The sequence below is a fragment of the Amborella trichopoda genome, chromosome 10 (genome assembly GCF_054954075.1).
Source record: "Amborella trichopoda isolate Santa Cruz 75 chromosome 10, AtrichopodaSantaCruz75HAP2 v2.0, whole genome shotgun sequence".
NCBI classification, from domain to species: domain Eukaryota; kingdom Viridiplantae; phylum Streptophyta; class Magnoliopsida; order Amborellales; family Amborellaceae; genus Amborella; species Amborella trichopoda.
The window spans coordinates 42,258,985-42,284,937 of record NC_142345.1 but is presented as its reverse complement, the minus strand read 5'-3'; the positions used below and the strand labels follow the sequence as shown (position 1 = coordinate 42,284,937).

General features: G+C 34.9%; 1 protein-coding gene and 1 long non-coding RNA gene across 2 annotated transcripts; one reads left to right on the top strand and one right to left on the bottom strand.

Annotated features, from left to right (window-relative positions):
* Window positions 1–246: 246 nt before the first annotated feature.
* Window positions 247–18,861, bottom strand: LOC18447619 (putative disease resistance RPP8-like protein 2). Its single transcript, XM_088850569.1, has 3 exons — window positions 16,682–18,861; window positions 15,482–15,630; window positions 247–3,203 (listed from the first exon to the last, which is right to left on the bottom strand). The coding sequence occupies exons 1-3, from the start codon at window positions 18,740–18,742 to the stop codon at window positions 377–379; spliced, it is 5,037 nt and encodes a 1,678-aa protein (XP_088706695.1). The 5' UTR covers window positions 18,743–18,861; the 3' UTR covers window positions 247–376.
* On the top strand, window positions 13,394–15,613 carry LOC105421684 (uncharacterized). Its single transcript, XR_967105.3, has 3 exons — window positions 13,394–13,874; window positions 14,607–14,839; window positions 14,955–15,613. It is a non-coding gene; the product is annotated as an uncharacterized LOC105421684 (long non-coding RNA).
* Window positions 18,862–25,953: the final 7,092 nt, after the last annotated feature.

Here is a 25,953-nt window from a genome sequence, read left to right as displayed (position 1 = left end):
GTATGTCTACTGCTGCTGGTGGGGCAGAGTGAAGGTGCAAAAGTTTTGAGAGCATAGCAAAAACAACTAGAAGATTAAAATTTGCAATTTAGAAAATTGAGAACCTGCTTAAGAAATCTGTAAAATCATGAAATCTGCTGATGGGCAGATATTACATGATATCATGTAACATCATGAACCTGGTTAAGAAACCTGCTGATGGGCAGAGTGAAGGTGCAAAAAGAGAGCATAGCTAAAACAAGAAGAAGATCAAACTATGCAGTTTATAAAATTGAGAAGCCTGGTTTATGAAATCTCATGAACCCAATGGCCATATCATGCCAAAACACATTGTATCATACACTCTTTTACCAGGCAGTATTCTACAAAATATGAATCAAAGGGCAGCTCGTTTCCACTCATGATAGATGCCAAAACTTGTGGTTTTGTCCCAAAGGTGAGGTTCAGCATCTAACACTCTCCCTCTAAATCCATTATCAGATCCCATGCATCTCACGTGTTGGAGGGCCTTAATGTGCTGCAGCCCTTCTGGAAGCATCCTCAGCTTGGGACAAGACTGGATTTCAAGAGTATGAAGGCATGGCATAGATCCCTGCTCCAATCTCTCCCACTCCTCTAACTTTGTCAAATTATAGAGCTTCAAGTGTTCGAGTCGAGGAAAGCCTCCAGCAATGCAATGCATCGCCTTCCCCATGTACGCTTGATCCTGCAACCAAAGAATTGTCAGCTGCGGCAACACTTGGAACTTTGTGAACTCATCTTCATTCAATCTACTATGCACCAAAACCAACTTGGTGAGGTATTGCAGGGTGCCAAACCAGCCTGGGAGCTTCACTAACTTTCCATATAACTCCGTTTTCTCAAGAAGCACCGGGGCATGTGAAACTGCTGCCAGATTGTGTAGTGTCTGAGTAGCACATCCGTCAGCCTTAAGAGTCAGAGAACGAAGGCATTTTAGTTTTCCAATGGATTGGTACACAGTTTCAATGTCTTTTTCATCCATCCCCTCAATTCGTAGCTTCCTGAGTTGGGAGAAACCCCCTAATGATTCTCGTATCCACCTGCTGCCCCCCCCCTGTATCCACAATGTCTGTAGGCATCTCGAACTCTCTCCGTTCAAATGGATCGGTTGGTTTTCCAGAATGTCCCAGCTTGCATACAAGTGCCTCAAACTTGGCAAGGGCCTACATGAAATCAAGCCATTCCTGGTCTTGCAAGGAATAAGGCTTTTAACTCTCAAATCAAGCATTTCTAAATGTTCAAGCTTTCTTATAGATTGCAGAAACTCTCCAGCAACCTCGCTTCCTCGAAAACTCAAGTAACTCAAATGAGTTAAATTTCCGAGTCCTTTTGGTGAGTATTCCATCCTGACATTCTCAAGCACCAGTACCCGAATAAGCTTACCATTGAACAAACAATATTTGGGAACCATGGTGAAGTCCTTATATGAAAAGGTGTCATATAAGAAGAACGAACGGATTTTAGAAGGAGCTTTATGGGATGAGAGATCATCATCAACATCATCATGGAAGGCAAGACGTCGAACCCTTTGAGAGGGCATATTACCTCTACCTGCAACAACCCCCAAGAAGTTCTGCTCCTTGGCTATTGCTAGAGATAAGTCATGCAAAAGATCATGCACAACACATGATTTAATGCGTCCATTCAAACTTACACTTTCCACCTGTATCATATTCCGATTTACCAATTCTTCAAGATAGTCGTCTGCCACATCTTCCAATATCTCATTATCTTCCTTTTCAATAAATCCTTCAGACACCCATAATTGTATTAATGTTGTTCTTCTAATCTTGAAATCTTCAGGGTAAGCAGATAAATATAGGAAACATGGTTTAAGGTAGTAGGGCAAATCGAAATAACTTAATGATAATATCATAGAGATTTTGACCTCACCTTTATCCTGATACCGGCTGAAGCCCTCAAGCACTTTCCTCCATGCCAATGCGGTCATTGTTTCACTTGACATGACTTTTGTGGACAGAAGACCTCCAACAACAACAAGCGCCAAGGGTAAACCACCGCATTTTCTAATGATGCCATGGCTAATGTCTTTTAAATACTCAGGACATCTTCCATCACTATGCAAGAAAGCCTTTTTGCAGAACAACTCCCAACTCTCTTCTTTTGGCAGTGGTTGGAGATGATGGATTGTGCTCCCATCCACCATCTCAGCCAAGCCCATGTTTCGAGTTGTTATTAAAATTCTACTGCCATTGTTCACATCAGGCAGTGCATCTCTTATAGAAACCCAGGCATGGATATCCCATATATCATCCAAGACTATTAAGTACCTCAATGCGCCCAAATGACTATGGAGAACCTCCTTCATTCTTGGTTCATTCATATCTTGTAAGCCCTCGGGTGACGCCACAAGCCTGTTTTTGCCTAATGATAACACCCCAACCCTATTGATTATGCCACGAAGTATCTCACTCACACTATAAGTTTGAGACACACAGACCCAATCCGAATATTCGAAGAGTGCCTTTACATTACCTCTATTATAGACTTTCTTGACAAGAGTCGTCTTACCAACGCCACCCATACCGACCACAAAAACCTTGCAGCGCCGGTCACCTCCTACCAGCAACGATCGCTCTAAAGAACTCATCTCTTCCTCAATCCCCACTAAATCTCGCTCCACTTGTAGAGGTGATGTTTTCCTCATCTCCCTTAACCTCTTGACTCTACAACTGGTTGCTTCCTCCCAGGTGCTGCCTTGTGGCAAATCATAGAGGGAACTCCTCTTCGAGATATCATCAAGCTTCGTGTTTATTACTTCAATCTTCACTCCGACCTGGTGCCGACCCCATAACTGCCCAAGAAAGACGACAGAATTACTCAAACAACCAATGAATCCTCTTCTCTTTCGTCGTGCAGCTTGATCAAGGAATGCGTCGATCGCATCCTCAGCCTCATAGGCTAGATCTCTTATCTGCCTCACCAAAACTTTTGTCATGTCATCATCTGCTGCTACTATTTTCTCCGCATGCTTGAGGAAGGCATGCATCCTCTCCAATTCATTTGTCAGCCGTACAACTTTATCGGGAATTCCGTAGAGATGGATCGCTTCCTGTACAAGTGGTTCACTAATTTTTTGCAAGAGGATCCGCAGAACCGATTCAGCCATTTCCAATCTTTTCACTGTACTAGATGATCTCTCTCTGCAGTCCTTAAGCGCTCTGCTTGTTTACAGCATTAAGCTTTGCTCTCTTGACCTTTCTATTTTTTTTTGATAAACTATTTGCATTTTTCCTTTTTTTTATGCATCATGTGGTTATGTTTCTAGCATGGAGACTTTAATCCTAGCCCACATTGACTTCTTTTATTATTATTATTATTATTATTATTATTATTATTATTATTATTATTATTATTATTATTATTATTATTATTATTATTATTATTATTATTATTATTATTATTATTATTATTATTATTATTGAGCTTTTAGTAGAAGAAAACATATTCAGCTATATACTCCATTTAGAGCTCCTTTTATATTGAATCTTAAAAATGCTGTGGTACTAAATAAATTTCTAGGGAACTTCAAGCACAGAGCTTCAAAATTTAGAGTTCAATTCAGTCTTGTTAGTCTTCTTAGGCTACGAGCTTGGAAATGGCTTAAAACTAACCTTCTCAATCTTAAATTGAAAAATATATTCTTAAGAATAGGGAAAATTGATGTCTTTAACTTGAAACTCAATATTATTACAGCAACTCAGCACAAGCAACAGTTGCTGAGACACTTAGCCAACGTAAAACATTTTGGGCAAAATTTCCATGTATATAGCAGGTTTCCAAAAACCGGATAGGTGGAGTGAACCGGTCTTCTAATATCCGGTCCCCGTGGCGAATTGCCCATCTAGGTTGGCGAATAAGATTGATTCCCTAGTTGTGAGAATCAATCCATGAAAATAAAAATAAAAATTGTAAAATAAATAAAACGATATAATGGGAAGGAACCGAGTAATTCAGCTGATCCAAATCGCCTGGTTGATTCATTTGAGTCGGACTCATTCAGGGACCGATTCGAACTATGGAATTGTAATTTCTAATCCGGATGCGCAAATTTTGAATCAATGTTGTATACCATACACCATATTAATGTTCGTGTGTATATTAGGGAAAATACGATATATGTATGTATAAAGGTAGAATATGGAGGGGGCATTTTATCTCATTATTTTTATTTTCATGTTTAATTTCCTGGAATCTCTACATTTCTTTTATGTAAACCTCGTTTTTGTGATCTCTTTGCTTAAAAATCTATTTGATTTGTTAGTGATAAAGTTACCCCAAAAAATTCTGTCCATCTCTTATTTAGAATCTCTTATTATTCATCTGAATATTTGATTTAAACCATTATGGAGAAAAAAAATAGAAGAGAACAATAAAATAAAATAAAAATCCCATCACAAAAATAAGAAGTCCTATAATAGTATTTATCCTTTTTTTTTAAAAAAAAAAGACAAGATAGGAATTAAGCAACTTTTAAAATGACATTAAATTCATTTAATATCTCTGTCATCTGCTCTTATAATTAGAGAATTTCACGAAGAAAAAGAGAGAAGTACCATTCATTTTATAGGATGGAATTTTCGTTGTAATTTACAAATTTAATTTAATAAGTTGTAATTTGCAATTTCAAGCAGCGTTTAAAAAATCGCCGAGTCGAACTGGACTCGCCCGGTTCGACTCGGATTTCGCGAAAATGGACCGGATCGTTTCAAGAATGAGAGAACCGGACGATTCCGCACAGTGACTCGCCGATTCACTGTGTGGAATCGGCGAGTCCGTGAAGAACACGGGTTGCACAGTGTTCTTCACGGATTCTTTCAAATTTGTCATTTTTTTATCATTTTTTTTGTTTTTTTTGGCATGTGATCTGATTTGCAGGCTGTAAACAGCTTTATTCAGCTTTTTCAAGAATTAAATAGTGGAAAAATTGGTTGTTTTTGGATCACAAAAATTTCGGGGTTTAGGGTTTCCGCCTTTTCTGAAATTTCATGCCAAATAGGGCATGAATCTTTCAAAATTTGTAGGCATTTTGATCTTAAAGCTGTGAATCAAAACCTTTTGTTACTAATTTGTGATAATCGTTGAGAAAAACTGAGTTTTTTGGAGATTGAAGGCTTCGGTTCACAAAAACAGGTAAGAACTTTGGGTTTTTTTTTTTTTCCGCCATTTGATTTATTTCACGGCATATTTTGAACAAAATGAGTTCAATAATTAGGGTTTTTAATCTTTATTGTGTCTAGTATGATTAAAATTTTCAATTTTACGTAATCTAGTCAATTACAGCAAGAAATTTGATATGAACAGTGAGATGTCTGCGGAACCAAATTCCGCTGTTTTTTTTTTTTTTTTCCGCCTTTTGATTTTGTTTTCATGATATATTAGAAATAATGTGTTAGAAATTTAGGTTTTTGATTCCTTATATTGTTGTTTATCAGAAAATATACTCAATTGGATGTAATTTATTCACTTAGAGGTGAATTTTACAGTTAAAATCGCTTATGTAAAACGAACTCTGTGAAGAACAATTTTTTTTTTTTTTTTTTTTTTTTTTTTTTTTTTTGTAGCCCATGATAGAATTTTTTGTAATCCATGATCGAAATGTTTGTTTTTTTTTCTTGTAATCCATGATCGAATTTTATTTTTTATTTTTTATTTTTGTAACCCATGATAGAATTTTTTGTAATCCATGATCGAATGTTTTGTAATCCATGATCGAAATGTTTGTTTTTTTTTGTAATCCATGATCGAATTTTTTGTTTTTTGTTTTTTATGTAATCCATGATAGAGTTTTTTGTAATCTATGATTGAATTTTTTGTTATCCATGATGTAAATGTTTTTTTCTTTTTTTGTAATCCACGATCGAATTTTTTGCTTTTTTTTTTTTTTGTAATCCATGATTGAATTTTATGTAATCCATGATCGAATTTTTTGTAATCCATGATAGAATTTTCTGTAATCCATGATCGACTTTTTTGTAATCCATGATCGAAATGTTTGTTTTTTTTACTTGTAATCCATGATCGAATTTTTTGTTTTTTTTTTTTTTTTGTAACCCATGATTGAATTTTTTGTAATCCATGATAGAATTGTTTTTTTCTGTTCTTGTAATCCACGATCGAATTTTTTGTTTTTTTATGTTTTTTTTTTTTTTTTGTAATCCATGATCGAATTTTATGTAATCCATGATCGAATTTTTTGTAATCCATGATCGAATTTTTTGTAATCCATGATCGAATTTTTTGTAATCCATGATCGAATTTTTTGTAATCCATGATCGATTTTTTAGAAAATTTATGATTTTTTTTTTTTAATCCATGATCGAACTTTTTGAAAATTTGTTAATTTTTTTTTTTAATCCATGATCGAACTTTTTGAAAATTTGTTAATTTTTTTTTTTAATCCATGATCGAATTTTTTGAAAATTTGCTGTACTTTTTTTTTTTTATTTCTCTTTATCCATGATCGAATTTTTTGAAAAATGATGATTTTTCGAAAAGATGTGAAAATCGTGATAAAGTTTTGATTATCATGATGTATTAAATATTTAAACCCAATTTTTAATTTTTATTGTTTGAGTTTGCTGTAAATTTTTTTTTTTTTTTTCCATGATCGAATTTTTTGAAAAATGATGATTTTCCGAAAAGATGTGAAAATCGTGACAAGGTTTTAATTATCACGAGGTATTAAACCATATTTTAAATTTTTATTGTTAAAGTTTTTGTTGAAAAAATTGTATGTTGATGGATTATTTATGCAAAAAAATGCATGTTATTATATTTTCAATACAAAACTGTATTTTTTTTATCTGTTGTTCATGGATTTTTTAGTTGGAATGACTTATGTTAGCCGGCTCTTTGAAGAATTGTTTTTATTATTAATTTTTTAATGCAAAAAATGTATGTTCTTGATAATTGAGTTGTAGCCATGTTTGGAGCTTGCATTTTGTTTTATTCTAAATGTTTGTAATTGATATGTACGAAAATATTATTGTCCTTTTGCAATAACAAATAACAACGAATATGACTACATGAACTACCGCAACATATTATCACTACATATGGTGATTATTTTTCTTTTTGAACTGTCAGGTTAATTTAAACTGACCAAGAAGAACAAAAACGTCGTCTATCATTTTATTTTTAGATCGTATGTTACTAATTTTATGCTTTATTGTAGTCCATGTATGTTGATATACTTATTCCATGATAATTCTATATTTATCCTTTTGTGTGATGTAAATTAAATGTTGAATGGCGGTTCATGCAGGGGAAGAACATATCAATATTCGCATATACATTCAAAAACATGAAAATTCTTAATGGAGTACCCTCATTTTTTATTGAATTCCTAAAAAACAATATTTATAATGAATTTTAATAATTTTTTCGGATTTTTTTGAAGCTTTATTCTGACCGATTCACCCGATTCCGATCCGAATCGCCGATTCACCGATCCGGATCGCCTATTCGCCGATCCGGATCGGTTTTTAGAAAGCCCGATCCGGGTCACCGATCCGGTTTTTAAACCATTGGTTTCAAGCAGCGTTTTAAAAAACGCCGCTCGAAAATAGTGAAAAAGGAACCGGATCGCCCAAAAATCGGAAATCGTCCGGTTCTAGAGAGAACCGGACGATTCTGTACAGTGAATCGCCGATTCACTGTACGGAATCGGCGATTCCGTACGGATTTTTTTTTTTTTTTTTTTTGGTAATCCATGATAGATTTTTTTGTAATACTTGATCGATTTTTTTGTAATCCATGATCGAATTGTTTTTGTTTTTTTGTAATCCATGAGCGAATTTTTTGGTTTTTTGTAACCCATAATAGAATTTTTTGTAATCCATGATCGAAATGTTTGTTTTCTTTTCTTGTAATCCATGATCGATTTTTTTGTTTTTTTTTTTTTTTTTGTAACCTATGATAGAATTTTTTGTAATCCATGATCGAATGTTTTGTAATACATGATTGAAATGTTTGTTTTTTTTTTGTAATCCATGATCGAAATGTTTGTTTGTTTTTTTTTAATCCATGATTGAATTTTTTGTTGTTTGCTTTTTTTGTAACCCATGATAGAGTTTTTTGTAATCCATGATTGAATTTTTTGTAATCCATGATCGAACTATTTTTTTCTTTTTTTGTAATCCACGATTGAATTTTTTGTTTTTTTTGTTCGTTTTTTTTTGTAATCCATGATCGAATTTTACGTAATCCATGATCGAATTTTATGTAATCTATGATCGAATTTTATGTAATCTATGATTGAATTTTTTGAAAATTTGTGATTTTTTTTGTTTAATCCATGATCGAATTTTTTTTGTAATCCATGATAGAATTTTTTGAAAATTTGTGATTTTTTTTTTAATCCATGATCGATTTTTTTGAAAATTTGTTTTTTTTTTTTTTAATCCATATTATTCAAAGAGAAAACGAGAGAGATGATAATTCTGAAGCCACCCTATCCCAGCCGTATTATTCACATATCGAGTCCCAACAGCAACAATGTAGGGATGAGCACGAAATACTGTAAATTAAATGCTGAATGGCGGTTCATGCAGGGAAAGAACATATCAATATTCGCATATTCATTCAAAAACATGAAAATTCTTAATGGAGTACCCTCATTTTTTATTGAATTCCTAAAAACCAATATTTATAATGAATTTTAATAATTTTTTCGAATTTTTTTTAAGCTTTATTCTGACCGATTCACCCGATTTCCGATCCGAATCGCCGATTCGCCGATCTGAATCGGTTTTTTGGAAGCCAGATCCGGGTCACCGATCCGTTTTTTAAACCATTGGTTTCAACTTTCAAGTTTTCTGCTCGTTTTAGGCTCCGCCTTTAAAGTTTGCAACGGCTCCGCGCCGACTCCCCATCGTAGCGACGTGTGTGTTAAAGTGACCGTCGCATCGTTCATTGGACCACGTGGGTGGCTATAGATAAGTTGAGAATCTGAATGATATCATGCTCCTGTCGGAGCATAGTATTCATTTACTTCTTCAGGTAAAATAAAATCACAGCGCCTCTAGGATGTCCATTTTTTGGGATGTAACACTTTTCAGTTAAGAACAAAATAATTTAAATTACACTCTTTATAGGGTTGAAAAAATAATGTCTAAAACTGAATTGAAAGTATCATATCAATGACAACTCAAAATCCAAATTTTTTGTTTTGAAGATAATCATCTAGTGGTTTTTTAAGTGATTCCCAAAATCTGATATCATAAAAATATTCTCATATAAGTATTTTGATTAATATGCTATTGAGGGAAAATAATATTCATGCTAAAAACACTTGGGCCCTGTTTGCTAACTGAGAAAGTTGTTTTCCTGAAAACTATAAAAACTGGAAAAAATTGTAAAAACTGAAAAGAGGGAGAGAGCTCAAGCTAGAGGCGGAATTTCTGTGTAGGCCACAAAGCTGGAGAAAAGAGAAAAGAGAGATTGTGAGGTTAGAGAAGTAAAAGAAGGGCGAGGAGGGTCTCCCCTCTCTCCCTTTTTTTTATGAGGAATCAATGGTATGCCTGGGGGTCTACTTTAAAGATTGGGGCAAAATGTGGATACACGGAGCCCATTATTTATCTAAGCATTCATAGTTTTCCCATTTCCAAATGGGGTAAAACGGTAATTGAGAAAATAGATCGTTTTCTCCTGTTTTCACATATAGCCATTGTCGATTAGCCCATACGTGAGGTATAGTTTTGCATGACCCAAGTCTAGCAATTTTATGCTCCCGCAAAAAGAATTCTCCAACTTTTAGGAGGCATTTGATATTGCAAAATTTGTCACTGGGCTACCAAATTACTTTGTTGTAAATTTTAACTTGGCAATTGAGAATGCTACAATGAAAGTGAGGATTAGAAGCTCGTATTAATAAAAAATGAGAAATACTCCTTACTTATATGTGAAGGGTTTCATGTTTATCTGAAGAAATTCAATGTTCAGTAATTAATATAAATATACAATCTTATCTTATATAGACAAATAAAAATGGCAATAATAAAAATAAATCACATATACATATACTATAGCCAAACTTGCTATAAATATAAGATATTATACCTACCATGCTTATATATATTGAGTGCAATGTATACTAGCATTTGTTTTTCTTTCATATTCCCCTTCAAATTCAAAAAGAAGTTACGAGAGAGCTGTTAAAGTTTGAACACTGAGTTGAAAAAAATAAAAAAGCATGCCCAAGCGGTAGCAAGGTGTACTCGAGCAACGTTCATACAAATATCGCAAGACCAACAGATAGAGCTGCTTGCGGAAGCGAAAGCTCCCTTTGAATCGATGTGGTGATGGACAAACAGAAAACTGCCCATACGGTGTGTGAGGAACTCCCAAAAGTCCCTCTGCAAAGGAAAAAAAGGAGGACCGACCTTGCTAACTATCGGCTGGTGACCAACCTGGAAGACAAGAGGCTTATTCAAGTCCACGGTAAATGCATCGTTGCTCTTTTGAATATTAATATTCACTACTGTAAGAATGCAAGAAGCAGGAAAATGGCAGATTCTTTCCCCGAATAAAACTGGAGAAGAGCGAGAACGAGCAACGGATATTTTTTTATCATTTATCTCTAGGTACAGTGAATCTCAGATTCCCATCTCTCTCTCTCTTTAAAAGCTAAACCAAAAGAACCGAGCAAACCGAAGAGAGAGAGATGCACATATCCAAGAGAGACAACAAACAGGGGAGATCGAGGTAGAAGAAAAAAATGACGGAGGGAATTCTAAAGAGAGCTTCATATTTGGCAGTTTTCAGTTTTTTTTAGGCCAGGGATGATTTTCTAGCGGATCTCCGATGCTTGTTTTCGGTAGATCTTTGATCAAACTAGATTTTCCACTAACTAGGCAGATTTCAGATAGATCTTACCCTAAAATCAAGATCCAGAGAGGTGGAAGGACTGTTTTTCAGATGGGTCAAATCCGTATAGAATCAAGTAATAACATATTAACAGAGAATAGACACTGCGAACATGAATCTGATACTATGTGAAGAGTCTGAGATTTTTTTTAAGAGACTCAATATCCATTAATTAATATAAAAATACAAACCTACCTTATATAGATAAATATAGATAACAAGAATAAAAATAAATCATAGATACATATATTATACTCTTACCATAAATACAAGATATTCTACCTATCTTGCTCATATATACTGATTACAATAGACACGTTCTATATTAATTTGTTAGACAATATATATTTTCCTTTCACATTATAAAACTACAAATAAACCATGTTACTCATAAAGCTAAAACTAAGGCTAGAAAGTTGGTTGGTTGTCTTAGGAGATATTTGATACTTTATTTGTTATTAAGATAAAGGTCCTTATTAGAGGATATTAAATTGTAAAGTTCGAAATAACACCCAATATATTGCTGAATGTCATACTTTTTATGGTAGCACCCTTATATTTAGTTACTAGTCGTTTTCAATCATGTTAGTACTGCCGGCCGACACTTTTAAAAAAGCTAACTCCTTAATTCACCAGAAAAATGGATAGGGGCATGTCTTTCCCATTGAATCACCCAAAAAAATAAAAATAAAAATAAAAATAAAGATAAAAATAAACGTGTGACATTGGGGAACATGTGTTTGGAAGTGTTTTGTATCACTAGAAATTAACACACCCCAACATGTCCCGCCAAGTATTTGTTAACCCAAAAATGACATGAAACATTAGGAATTGAGGGATGCAACTAAGTATCCATCAGCAAATATAACACAAAGCTCCAAGGATGAACACATTTACTCCTCCAAATGTAGAACAAATCCAAGTAATGTATGGCTCATTGTTTCTTGTTTCTATAGCCTAAATGCTACATATGGCTACTTTTTCTTCTTTTCTTTCCTTTTTATTTATTATTATTGGGGAAAGCTCATCCTTGAGTTTGAAGAGGCCTAAGATGAGATCTACATCAAATTCACATCTTTTTTTTGCCTTTTTCTCCTTTGGCTCTAGAAGTACAAATGATTGTGAAAATACCTCATCAATGCATATATCTTAGACTCAACCATCTTTTATCATTTATGGGTTTGCGACTGACATTGTCTTCCACAAAATCCAATGCTTGAAATATGTTTTTCCACATGATTTTTCGTGTAGAGAGGGAGCTTGATCTTATGAATATGATTTCCAACGATTTTTCCCGTCAAGAGGAAACTTAATCTCAGGAATATTGTTTTTTATTTGGGCAAGCTTTCTATCCTTTCCTTACAGCATAGAAGTTCTATCCTCCCCCTTATCCAACCGTCCATTTTGAATGGAGGGCTAAAATTGCCGCAATCACAGTGTCACGTCTCTACACTATTTTATTTTTAATTTTTTTTATAAACTACTTTTATACCAAATTTTGGACGTCCATTCCTCTATTAAACTCACACTAGCGAAAAATATATATATAAAAAAAATCAATAAAATAAAATAACCAAAATACCCTTGAAAGTTTTAAAGGGTATTTTGGTCATTATATTTTATCGAAAGTTAATTTTTAACATTTTTTATAAGTGCGCCCCAATGAGAAGATGACACGTACCAATATTCATACAACTTGTATAAAAAAAAAACTAAAAATAAAATACTTTGAGACATTAGATCTAAGATCAAATAGTGAGTGGCTCTCTTGATCAAAATTGAATAGCTGGATGGTAGGGGATGATGGAACTTCTATGTTGCACGGAAAACATAGAAACCTTTTTTTATTTATTTTATGTTCCGTATCTTTTTCTAGTTTTGAAGGGTTAGATCATTAAACTCTTCACTAACCAAAGCCGTTGGAGGTTTGTTAAGAACAAGATGAAAATTACCTCCTTCACCATCATTGCCTTGATCTTTAATGCTAATCTCTATATTTGATTCACACCGAAGTTGAGCCACCTCCTCCACGAGTTCATCTACTACTTTAGCTAAGGGCATGAATTTTTTTATTTTATCCACAAACATTTGAACTGCTTGAGTCAACAACTTTAATTCGAGATGTCCCTTTTGAGTTAACAACTTTAATCAAGGATACCTCTTTTGAAGCCATTGTAACTTACTAATTGAAAAATAAAAAAATTAAAATAAAAATAAGTTTTTGTAACCCACTCTAATATCAATTGATGCAGAAGAAAATAAAGAGAAAAATTAATTAAAATAAAAAAATTACAAAAAAGGTATATCATCTTATAAAAAAGTTACAAAAAAGGTATATCATCTTTCAAGGTATGTAAGAGAATCCAACCCAAATAATCTATTTATAATATCTCAACACAAGTTATTTTTTTACAAGATAACCACTTTTTCTAAAAGGGGAGCTCCACTATTTAAATACAAGAATTTGAGTAACTTAAAAGTTTAAAAAGCTCCTATAAAATTGTAGCTATCTACTCTATTTAATCCTAACTACTCATTATTAACTTAAAAATAAATGACAATACTATGCCCCTAACAAAATAATAAGATAAGACGTAACAACCAAATAAAAAAATAACAATTACTAAACCCTAATAATAATTTAAAGCAGAAGAATCTAAAAATAAGGGTTAAAAATCCCCAAAATATAATCTTTAATTCTCCTAATTAAAACTCATAAAAAAAATTAAAAAAATTTTTTTCCAAAAAAAAAAAACTTGCGTCACCATCCCACCTCCCAGCCACACTTCGACGGCCGTTTCTGTGAGAATCTAGGGTTTCGATATGGTTTCCCCAATTATTCGTTGAGATTCTGGCAATCTTCAGAATTCGTGAAATTTCGGCTAAAATATGAATAATTTTGCAGGAATTTCCATTCTCTGGGTGAAGATCCTTGTTGCTCTGGTTTTCCGGCCATTATAGAGGTAAATCCCTTGAGTTTTGTGTTAGGTTTACAGTTTCTCGGTTCTTTTGCAACTCATACTTTTGCATTATTGGAAATCGATGGTTCCAGTTGGAAACATCATTGAATGGAAAAATCATGGAGAATATGTAATATTGGCAACAACTAGAGCAATGTATAATTTATCTGGATATTCAGTGCTCTTTTCGGTATTTAGTTTCAAAAGTTCGAAAAATCTGCAATTTTTCGAGCTAGGGATAGTAGCCTTTTGTGCATTATTTGGTGTTTTGGGTACTTCTTATTTAAGTCATTTTCATTGTTTTTATGCTTGGTCTTTGCTCTTGGGTGATACAGTAGTTTTCTTCAAGATCTTGGTTGATAACATTATGGATCCACTTTTATTGTGTTTTCATTTCTCATTCCGTTTCTGTTATTTTGATAGTTCATTATGAAAAGGGAACCATGTTTTACTGTTATTATAGCTGAATCTTATGAGAAAATCGCCATATTGGCAACTCGTGGCATGAAAATGTACTGCAAAGAACACATCAATAAAGATGCCTGAAGACATAATTTACTTATTCACTCACCTGTTTATGCATATGATATAATTGGGATTCAAGGATGCGTGACTTGAATGGAGGTTCTTGGTATCCTTGATATCTGTGTGTTTTCATGAACACGTGTATTTTTTGCTTTTTATGCTTAATTTAGAGGACCATTTGCATGTCTGATATTCCTACCTACTCTGCAGATGCCTTGAAGCTTGATCATGATGCCTGTGGCAACATAGATGCTACAATTGCATTATGTTTCAGTGACTTAGAGGGAATTGAGGAGTGGACATTATCCCAAGATTATCGAGATAACCCAACAAGCAGATAAATGTCTACAAGAAGACGACATGGTAAGCTAATATTGTGCAGTTGCTGTGATAATGTTGAGATAACGCAACAAGCAGGGAAATGTCTACAAGAAAACTACATAGTAAGCTACTTTTGTGCAGTTGCTCAAGGAAATTAAGAAATCTTTATATCTCTTGCTCTCTCTCATATTTGGTAGCCCTCTAAGCTTCCAAATTGTCTTCTTTGTCTGGGATCAGGTGAATGAACCATCTTCAACTCCAAGAAGAAGAGCTTTCAACTTGCCGAGTGTAGCATCCATTGAAGAATTGAAAACCTGAAGTTTTGAGGAGTTGCTTAAGGCTTACTGGGAGACAAGATCAGGGAAGCAAGCCAATGGGGATGTTAAGCAGTTTTTTGAAGCTCAAGCTCATGTTCAAGCCTCATGGGATTCAAGAGTTCCACGTACTGCCATAAACTCATAGTGATAAGGACATGAATCAGAAAGCATGGAGACGGCTTCCTGATATTAGAAGGGAATGCTTGTACAGTATACAAGCTTGATTGATTATTGTATTGAACTCAATTTGAGTTCTTGTTATATACATGGTTAGTGGATCAATTTCTGTATTTATTTGTGTGATATATCTATTTGTAAATTTGAGGAATTGGATCAGATTTTTGTGTAGAATTTTTCACCTCTGTGAAATGGCCTCCCAGTTAGGGGATCATTTATTTTGTTATGCAGGTCATGGGATGAATTTCCTTTTTGTTAAACTATAAGTACTTGTCATCAGTCCCTGGCAAAAAGTATCTCTTTAACCTCTTAAAAGAGGTGTATTTGGGGGAAGAGTAAGTTTGTGTTTCTTTTGATACATCAGAAATTGGAAAAAGAGTGGGAGTTTGTTTCCTTTTACCAAATCCTTTCTGTTTTTTCTGATCTCATGAAATCAATCAGTTAAATATCAACTGGAACTCTCATGCAGTACCCAATTTGTGATTTCACAGAGAGATATTTAGGACATCCTATATGCTTATGCACCATGGTGCTTGCATTATAAAAACGTTCAATATAACTGCTCACATGGGATCATACCAGTGTAACCGCAAACTACATATACCATTGGGTACTCGTGTGTGCCACCCACCATCCATAGTTGTGAGTGATGGATGAGCAGTTCCACTTACAAGCGAATCACAGCTCATCTTTGTTAGAAATGTTAGAAATGACATTGCAAACTCGGTAATTTTGAAATATTGCCTCACTTGGACAACCACTAGAAAAAAGGATTCAATAATTATAACATTGGAAATAGTTACTTTTTTGGAATAATAATAATTCATAAAAAAATTGAAATTTCTAGGAAAAACATATTCTAGACAATCCAAACATTGAATTTGCATCTTCCTAGTCTTTACCAGATGCTATCCAAATAGCATGCACCCATATTCCAAGAATTGAAAGATCCAATAAATACCAATTCTAGTACACACATTTCCACATGATTGAAAAATCCAGCCAGCCAAACGGTCCTAAGGGATTGTATACAATGAGGCCATTTACCTTTGATACAAGGAGGTCACAATTACTAATAACCATATGATGTGAAATTTTATAGCCTAGGTGTGTCACATAGTTAAAGAAATTTTCTTTTAAAGTTTGAGTTGGTCTAATAGAATAAATGCAGCCATCTAATTTCACATCCAATGGTCAAGATTAATTGTAACCACCTTGTACCAAAAGTAATAGTCTCATTGTATACTTTCCCTTTACCTAAAGAGGTATAAATGTACAAATTGCTCCCCCGGGAGCATGAATCTTTTGGCTACTTTGCAACACCATGAGAATATGATAAAGGAGGCAAAAGTTTGCCCTCCCACACTTTGGAATGCCCTAAACATCTAACGTTTCGATCCAAGGATAAGGTGCACCATGTAACACTCTCCCATGATATGGTTTTTTGGCAATATTTTGTTCAATATTTCACTCATCATCCTGGAGGTTAACAATGTGCCACAACCTTTTCGGAAGCCGCCTCAGCTTGTAACACTCCATGATGATTAGAGTTCGAAGGCATGGCATGGATCCCTCCTCTAACTTCTTCCACTCCTCCAACTCTTGAAGACCATGAAGCATCAGGTACTGGAGTCGAGGAAAGCCTCCGGCAATGCAACTCATATCCTTTCCGACATACGAATCAGACGATAAGACAAGAATACACAGCTTCGGCAACACCTGGAGCCTCAAGAAACCATCTATGTTCCATCTACCGTGCACTAAAACCACCTTGGCGAGGCATTGCAGGCTGCCAAACCAGCTTGGTAGCTTCTCTAAATTTCCTCGTAGCTTCATTTTCTCAAGGAACGTCGGGGGGGGGGGGGGAACTGCTTCCAAATTGAGCATTGGATTTCTATTCCAGATTTCTAGAGTTAGAGATTGCAGGCATTTTAGCTTTCCAATGTAATTGCAGATGGTCTCAATATTGTCCTTTAGCATCTCATTGATAGAAAGTTTCATGAGTTGGGTGAAATCACCCCATGGTTCTTGTATAGGCCACCAACTACTATAACCACCCCCGAGGTCGAAGGTCTGAAGGCATCTCAAACTCTCTGCTGTCAAACGTATTGGTTGCCTTGCCAAAAGTATTCTATTTACATAAAAGTGTCTCAATCTTGGCAAAATTAAGGGCAAGCCTTTGTTGGTAGAGCAAAACAATTCAGAAACTCTCAAATTAAGCGTTTCGAAGTGTTGAAGATTGTTTATAGAGCTTGGAATCTTTTCTAATAAAATACTTCTCTGAAAACTCAAGTACCTGAGATGAGTCAAAATTCCCAATTGCTTCGGTAAGTAATATGTTGTAATATTCTCAAGCACTAACACCCGAAGTAGCTCAACGTTGGGCAAATAGTGTATTGAATAGTTTATTGGGTTCCCAAAAACTCGAAGCCTTAGTGATAAAAGGAACGAACGGACATTTTTAAGGAATGAGACATGGTCTTCAATACTGCAGTGGAAGGTAAGGCTTCGAGCTCTTTGAGAGGGCATGTCATCTTTACGAGCAATCACTCCCAAGAAGTTCTCCTCCTTCGCTTTGGCTATTGCCAAGTCACGCAAAAGATCATGAACAACACATGATTTGATGTGTCCGCTCAAACTCATGCGTTCCACCTGCAATATATTCCGACTTACCAATTCTTCAAAATAGTCTTCTGCTACATCTTCCAATGTCTCACCTCCTCGCTTCGCAATAAACCCCTCAGCTAGCCACAATTGAACTAACGTTGTTCTTCTAATCTTGAAGTCTTCGGGAAACACAGACAAATATAAGAAGCATGGTTTGAGGTAACAGGGTAAATCGAAATAACTCAATGATAAGACATCAGAGATTTTGACATCACCTTCATCCAGGTGCCAACGAAAGCCATCAAGCACTCTCTTCCATGATAACGGTGTCATGGCTTTTGTGGACAAGAGGCCTCCGACAACAGCAAAAGCGAGCTGTAGGCCACCACATCTTTGTGCAATTTGGTGGCTCATATCTCTCATAGTTTCAGGGCACCTTCCATTAGATTTTACAAATGCCCTTCGGCAGAGTAGCTCCCAGCTTTCTTCTTTTGGCAATGGCTTTAGATAATGGACTGAATCCATTGAAGCAATTAAAGAAGCTACTGGCTCTATGCGAGTTGTTATTACAACTCTACTTCCGTTCTTCCTGTCTGGCAGGGCAGCTTCTATACTTTCCCAGGCATCAGTCTTCAATGTATCATCAAAGACTACTAAATACCTCCTTTCCTGCAAATGATTAGAGAGAACCCTCTTCAATTCTTGGTAATCAATATTTTGTGTGTCTGCTGGAGGCGTCATGACTCCATTTATCACACCACGAAGTATTTCATTCACTTGGTATGTCTGAGATACACAAACCCAAGCAAAGCAACTAAAATGTCTCTTTACATCATCTTGGTTGTAGGCTTTCTTTGCAAGAGTAGTCTTTCCCCACGCCACCCATCCCAACCACAGCAACCACACAGCGTTGTTTTTGTCCATTCAACAACGATCTTGTTAAGGAACTCAACTTTTTTTTATCCCTACCAAATAAAGTTCCTTGCCTATTAGAGGTGTTGTCATCCTCTTATCTTTCATCCTTTGGGCTGTAGAACTTGTCCCTTCCTCCCTAAAGCTACTTGGTAGCAGATCATAGATATGCTTCCTCTTTGAAAGATCATCAACTTTATAGTTAATCTCTTCGATCTTTGTGCCCACCTTGTGAAGACCCCTCAACTGCCAAATGAAGAGGATATAATTAGCTAAACCACCCAAGAATCCGCTTCGCTTTCGCTGTTCAGCATGATGAAGAAACTCGAAGATGACATCCTCAGCCTCATGAGCTAATTCTCTTATTTGCCCCGCCAAAGTTTGTCATATCATCAGTTTCTCCCATGTTTTGTATGATTTTGAGGAAGGAATGCATCCTCTCTAACTCAAACCTGAGCCTTTCGACTTGATCCGGTACTTTATAGAGGAAAGCTAGTCCAAGTACAAGAGGGTCACATAGCTTTTGCAATGAGACACGCAGAGCGGTCTCTGCCATTTCTAATATTTCCTCTTTAACTCTGTCTGTCTCTCACGCTCTTTTGAAATTTTGGATCTAAAATGCTTTAGGGATGCTTAAATGGTGTTTTAGCTTTCGACATTAAAACAACATTTTCCGATAGATTTCTGAGATGCACCTTAATTTTAGGCTTTAAGGTACCAACCTTATATAAACTTTTTCCTACAAGTAATCCGATGAGTCAATAAATATTTAAGAATGAATGAGGCTTTGCTATTTTGTCTTTGTGTAGTTCTCAATCATTCATGGGAGACAATATCAATGTGCCCTTTGCTCGACAATAGAAACTTCCAATGCTCTTCTTTTGGCGGGGTCCAGATTGTTAGAGACATGAACAAATTCATGTTTGCTCTTTAAATAGAAACTTTTGACGCGTTTTCTTTCTATCCGGGTCAAGATCGTTAAAGACATTTTAAATAAAACAAATCATTATTTTAAAACCCAGATTGGTAGTTTGGATCATTCACCTGCGGATCCATGTTGGATTGCTATATTGTTGTTCTTATATGGATATGTCCAAATCAGTGATGTGGCAAATATAAAAACTAAAATAATAAAAATTAATAGGGGATTATTTGTTTGAAAAAAAATGTGGGGGGGGGTTTAAGGTGGACCTCCTAGCTGATTCCAACTAGAACAATGATTTACAGACTCTGACAGCGTGGTTTTGAAAAACAAAACAAACTATGTTTAACCTTGATGAATAAAGATTACAAATGTACAAAATTTGTGGGGCTTCAGGGTCAGCCAGTTTAGGCTAATCCTCCCTAATGACTCACTTTTCTAGAAGTCGAAGCACGAGAGATTGATGTACATGTTTGATTTTCAGAACGCGTGGGATTGAGAGCCACTTCATCCCACGAAAAGGAGATGCTTGCTTCCATGGCCCCGAAGGAAGCCACCTTTCTTGACATTTATTTGGAAGCCAAACGAAGCATTCCTAAAACCGTTAAGCACTTCTTGTAATCAAACAAGCAGTGAAGCACAATAGTGTCTAGAAGCGGCAGCTTCCCACCACTCTCAGAATAATTGAGATAGAGATTGAATGGTGTAGCCTCTGACTTACCTTAGACTTTTTTTCCTTTGGCTGTTGATTCAGTGGGGGAGCCTACTCGAGTGTTTGAAACCCGGGGATCTAAATTGGGAATCGACTATTCAAATTGAAAATTGGCCGGGATTGAATACCTTCTTTGGAAGGTATAAGTCCTTTCTTTGGAAGGTATAAGTCTCAGCCCAATTCCCCCTAAAGCCCTATCTTTCAAAATTCTTTTTATTTTTATTTTAGTTTATCTAATTTTTTTTTAGTTCCCCTTAAATTTCTATATCATAAATCCCTATTTTTAATTTTTAAAATATTTTTCTAGATCATTGTTCCGGACCAATCCAATCGACTTGGATCACTGATCCCGCGACCCAACATGGCCCTGTAAAGGTGAAGGATCCATCACACTGAACCTGTTTTTTATATATGGGCGAGGCCGCTTCTCTCCCATACCTTCTAGGAAAGAAGTCACATCCAGCACAAATTAGAAAGGGTGTGGGTTGGATAGAGCCTAAGCTCTAAACAATCAAATTAGAGCCTACCTTCAAATAGTGTCAAGAAATGTGGTTTCAATACCATAAATCTTTGTGATAGCATTAAAATATATTTCCATTTTTATTTATAAAGTTTAACAATTTAAAAATAGTATAGATCGACAGATCTATGAAAACTTAAAAATCTTAAAAATTGACGGTCCAAAAATACGTTACAAAATACATTATTTCCAAAAGTTGTAATCCATTTTTTTTCTCATGTCCATACGTCTTGATGTCGAGATGATCAATTTGATGATATTTGAGCATCAAAACAAAATCTTATAATGAAATTTTTGATGTAAGCTCTAATTTGATTGGTTAGAGTCTCGGCTCTCTATAAACTTTTCTCAATTAGAAAGCTCAATTAACGGGATGTGCCTTCTCAAAAAAACATAAGAATTCCATCAATTCCATTAATATAGAAAAGCTAGCTTCACCTAAGAATTCCATCAATTCCATTAATATAGAAAAGCTAGCTTCACCTTCACCCGTCATTGTCACTATGGAGAATGGAAAATAAAATAACGGATAAATAATAAGGATAATGCCGAAAACTAAAGACCAAAAGGAAAAGCTTCATATGAAATGGTGACTCAAAAACCGAATATGCGTGGTGAACTGGCCCGTGGAAACTCAGTCTGTATCGACGAACTAGCGATTCGAATCAGCAAACTGGATTGATTCCTCGGTACGCCCTAAAAACGTTTCAATAACAATTTTAATATAAAAGTGGAAAAAAAATAAAATTTGCAGAACCTGGTGATTTGGATTCTTTGATAGACTAGGAGTAGCAATCACCTTAAAAATCATAATGCCTCATAGCGCAGGGACAAGGCAGGACATTGACCTGTTTTTTACATATGTGTGAATCCAAATCACACGTGTTTATTTTTATTTGACTTTTTTCTCGCATCTTGGGGCATTTGATTACATCCAATCTAATGGTTTTGATGTCGTAGGAATTTTACATCTAAAAGGACCTTTTTATTTAAAGAGAGATAGAGTGAAAAAGCAAGAAAGGAAAAAAACTCAAGGTGGGGTTTTTTCAGCCCTATTTTTTCTTGTTCTACTTCTAGTGAGAGAAACTGCTAGAGGAGGGACCTTTGTTGGGTTGTTGAGGCTTGGTTGCTGCCCAGTTCTAGAGAGAAAGTGCATTTGTTGTGTATTTGAATCATGTTTTAGGCCTTGGTTTTGTGATAGTTAACGCTGTTGTAGATTAGAGTTTTGAAACTCAATCTCTCTTGTAATTTTTATCAAATTAGTAAATAAAACATCGTATCATTCTCCTGTGAATATATGTCATGGTTCTAATGGTGGTATAAGACCAATAGGTTAGAAATGCAATCTTTTTTAAAAAAAATTCCGTTGTGTAAAAACTCAAGGGTTTAAATGCATGAATATCTCACTACAAAACCATAATACATATATTCCAGCCTACAAACATGATTTATACACATTTGAATAATAAAATTCAACCCTAATAGGTCATTTACAAATCCCTTACTAAAAAGTACAATTAAACTGAATACAATATTTAAATATTCACATTGTAAATCTCTACAACATATTGCATGACTTGCATTCGCAATTCCTTATTATATCAAAATTATATTTTAATTTCATATTTATTCTTTATCCTCATCGTATATCATAATATCACATACACATCATACACTTGATCATAACAGTTCAATAAGATTTCAATTCGTATAAACAATAATGCATAGCATTAAAGCTCATAAAGCAAGATAAAAAAAAAAAAACAATCTCCATATTCATACAACATACTCAACTTAATCAATCATGAATCCATTTAATAACTGTAAATACATCAAATTAACATGCAAACATACATGGGGAAACCATGTTCAAACCCTTTGTGCCCGAGCCACGAAAGGGCCTTTTGAGGACTTAATTTTGTCTCATTGTCTAAAGCACAGGTGATAATAATAACTCAAAGAGATCAATCCAATGAGAAGCAAATAATCACATTTATTTCACTTAATGGGGATCAAATCATAAGAGTGGCAAGTATCAAAATAGCTCTTCAAAGTTTGAAAGAGATATTACACAAAATAAAGAAGTTATGGTAAAATATACCATGTGGTCCATAAGGGACCACACAAACTTTTCAACATTAAAAAGGAACTCAATGGATTATTTCTTATGATGAAATAAACATCTCATAAATTGTATACTCTCAATAAAAAATTTCAGAAAAATAAGATCAAGAAATCAAGTTGAAACTACTAAAGATCATGGAGTAAGCAAACTAGTCTATACATACTATGCGTATGGACTACACTATTGCTTTGTGACTCTTCAAATATCAAGTTTTCATGACCAAAAGTGAAGAAAACTACTATAAATTAAGAATTACAACAAGCTTTGATAATAGAAATGAGGTAGGAATTAAAAATATGAGAAAAAAATCAATACCTTAATGAAACAATGGTATGAGCTTGATCACATAAATGATGGACTACTCCAGAAAGGGTTTCAAATGAAAGCTCAAAGAAGAAGATAGTCTCATGGGTGACCACATTTTTGTCAAGAGCTCTCTCTCTCTCTCTCTCTCTCTTTGAAGTGAATACTCAAGTTAGGGTAATAATTGATCCCATAAGTTACTTTTATTCTTAGATCATAAAGATGAATTTGATTTTGATCTTTGATGCCTTAGATCAATGGCACATGAGAGGCTTTTATCCAAGTTACTCATCCATATCTTCTCACTAAGATCAATGGATAAGCTTTTGACACCATTCACTCCTCAAAACCTAGGTTTATAGTCATTTTACCTTGAAGCCCTTAGCTCCATGCTTTATTTCTCATTATGTCCACATTCATGTTTACACTTATGCCCATGGTTTTTGAATAATTTGTGAGAGCCAATAAAATACAAAGACATGGACATAAAAGGTAATATGAGACATCTACACATGTGAATAACATATCTTATGACACCACCAATAGGATTTTAACAACACTAAAGTTTCACATGGGTCAAGCCCATAAGGTGGTGCCACATAAGATATACTCACATGCTACAAAATCATATGTAGATAATAATATGAATTAAGTTAATTTTCAAAATCTCAAGACTTCACACATGCCAAAAATGACACATATGAGATAAAAAAAAACATGTAACTTAAATCAAACTTAAGTCGTAACAATATATAATCCTATAAATAATAAGATAACATGTTATAACATAATCCCAATAAAAGAATTAATGATAAATAGGTCCCCACATGGATATGACGTCATCATGATGTCATCACGAGTGGGTAGGTGGGGGTGCCACATGGCATCCATATGGCCACTTGTGATCCATATAGCATCCTCATAGGATATCCTTGTTTGGTATTTACGTCAAACAAATTTGAAAATTACCTTTTTCATTGTTTAAAAAATCTGAAAAAATTCTCCAAAAATCTCAAAAATTCGCTAAATAATTTTTCAATATTAGTACACAATTTCTCATCAATATAAAATATTTTCTCGTCACTTTTAAATTAATTTGGGCCAAAGGTAAATGAGATCTCTAGACTTCTAACACTAGTCGAAGTTTTTCATTGGGCTAACCCGAATGACGTTCCACCGGTGTCTCAAGCCTACCCAATGGACCTATGCTCCATAGTCTATGGCAATGACACATATTGATCACATCAAAGTCGCTGAGCCAGAGCTTCCCATCACCGGGGGTTCAATGGATTACTGGTGCACCCCTATGGGACATATTCCTACTCAAATACAGGGGTCCTCTCAAAGCATATATGCACTAGCTCTTCTAAGTCGATTAATACTATAAAAGAGTGGCTTCTCCATACGACTGTGGGTGCACATGTCATGGAACGGTCTCATGTCAGGATACGGGCTCATGTTCCATGAGCCGACCATTCCATATAGGACAAATACTCTTTTAAATGCTCGAGTTCTATTATTCTCGATTGGATTATCCAAGCCCTAGCTTATCACATGAACTATGAGGCTTTCTAATCAATATATTCCTGACTGGGAGGTGACCCTCACACTTCCCCGAGAGTTCACACTCTCAAAACGTATACTCTCAGTGCCTTAAATACTCGGGATATATGAATCTGGGCCCCAGTGCTCCAAGCACCAATATTCAGTTTCTCTCTAACTTCCACTACGCATAAGACTATTGGCTTTAAGGCCTTAAAATGCCACATAGCCAACAGGTTCGTGGTTGAACCATGTTAAACCTTTGTTTTTTGTGAGTTGCATGTTCCTATATTTTCATTCTATGATGTTGTTTTGATGTTATGTTGTTTCCATTGCCGTTTTATGTGATTTATAATTCACAATAGTTGTTAGTTTGATAAACCCCTGTAGTATGTTCACCGCCATTGACCACAACTACTAGTATCAGAGCTTAGGGTTTTGGGATTATTTTGTTTGGGGTGAAAGGGTTTTTACTGTGTTTATTTGTTGTATTTTTCCTAAAATGGTAAGGGCAATGGAATTTGAAACACTAAATCAAAGTAATTAGCCAATACAGAAAATAATGATTGAAGATTATCTTGTTGGGAAAAAAACTAGATCAACCACTTCGAGGAAATGAGGTCATGTTTATTTGAATGGAAGATCGGAAATGTGATATTCTTGATCGAAAATGTTTGGCAGTCATTAGACTTTGTATTTCACCTTCAATTTTATTTGATGTTTGTCAATGTAAAACATATACAGAGCTTTGGAGTAATTTTTTGAGCAACCTTCTAGTACAAATAAAATGCATGTAATGAAGAAGCTATTTTTTAAAAAAATAGAAGAAGACAATTAGAGCGCATGCTAGTGAATTTAATTCTATTTATGTACAATTAAGGTATTTGAAAGTTAATTTGGATGAAGAAGTTTTATATTTGTTTTTGCAAAGTTCTTTGCTTGCTATTTGGGATACTTTGGTTACCACTGTGATAAATACAATGGGTAACGAGTTTAATTTGAAAGATGTTGTTGCTGCATTTGTTGAATGAAGAGACTAGAAAGGCATCCACACAATGCTTGCTAAATCAAATCAAGCATTGACAGCAAAAGATGGAGG

Bases quoted from the DNA above. Each gene is read 5' to 3' on its own strand.
- LOC18447619 (XM_088850569.1), bottom strand. From the start codon at position 18,742: ATGGACAAAAACAACGCTGTGTGGTTGCTGTGGTTGGGATGGGTGGCG. The intron at 15,631-16,681 runs TGAAATATTGAA...TCATGAGATCAG, and splicing joins TTAACCTCCAGGATGATGAG to AAAAAACAGAAAGGATTTGG. The intron at 3,204-15,481 runs GTACTTATAGTT...GTAAACAAGCAG, and splicing joins TTGCCAGGGACTGATGACAA to AGCGCTTAAGGACTGCAGAG.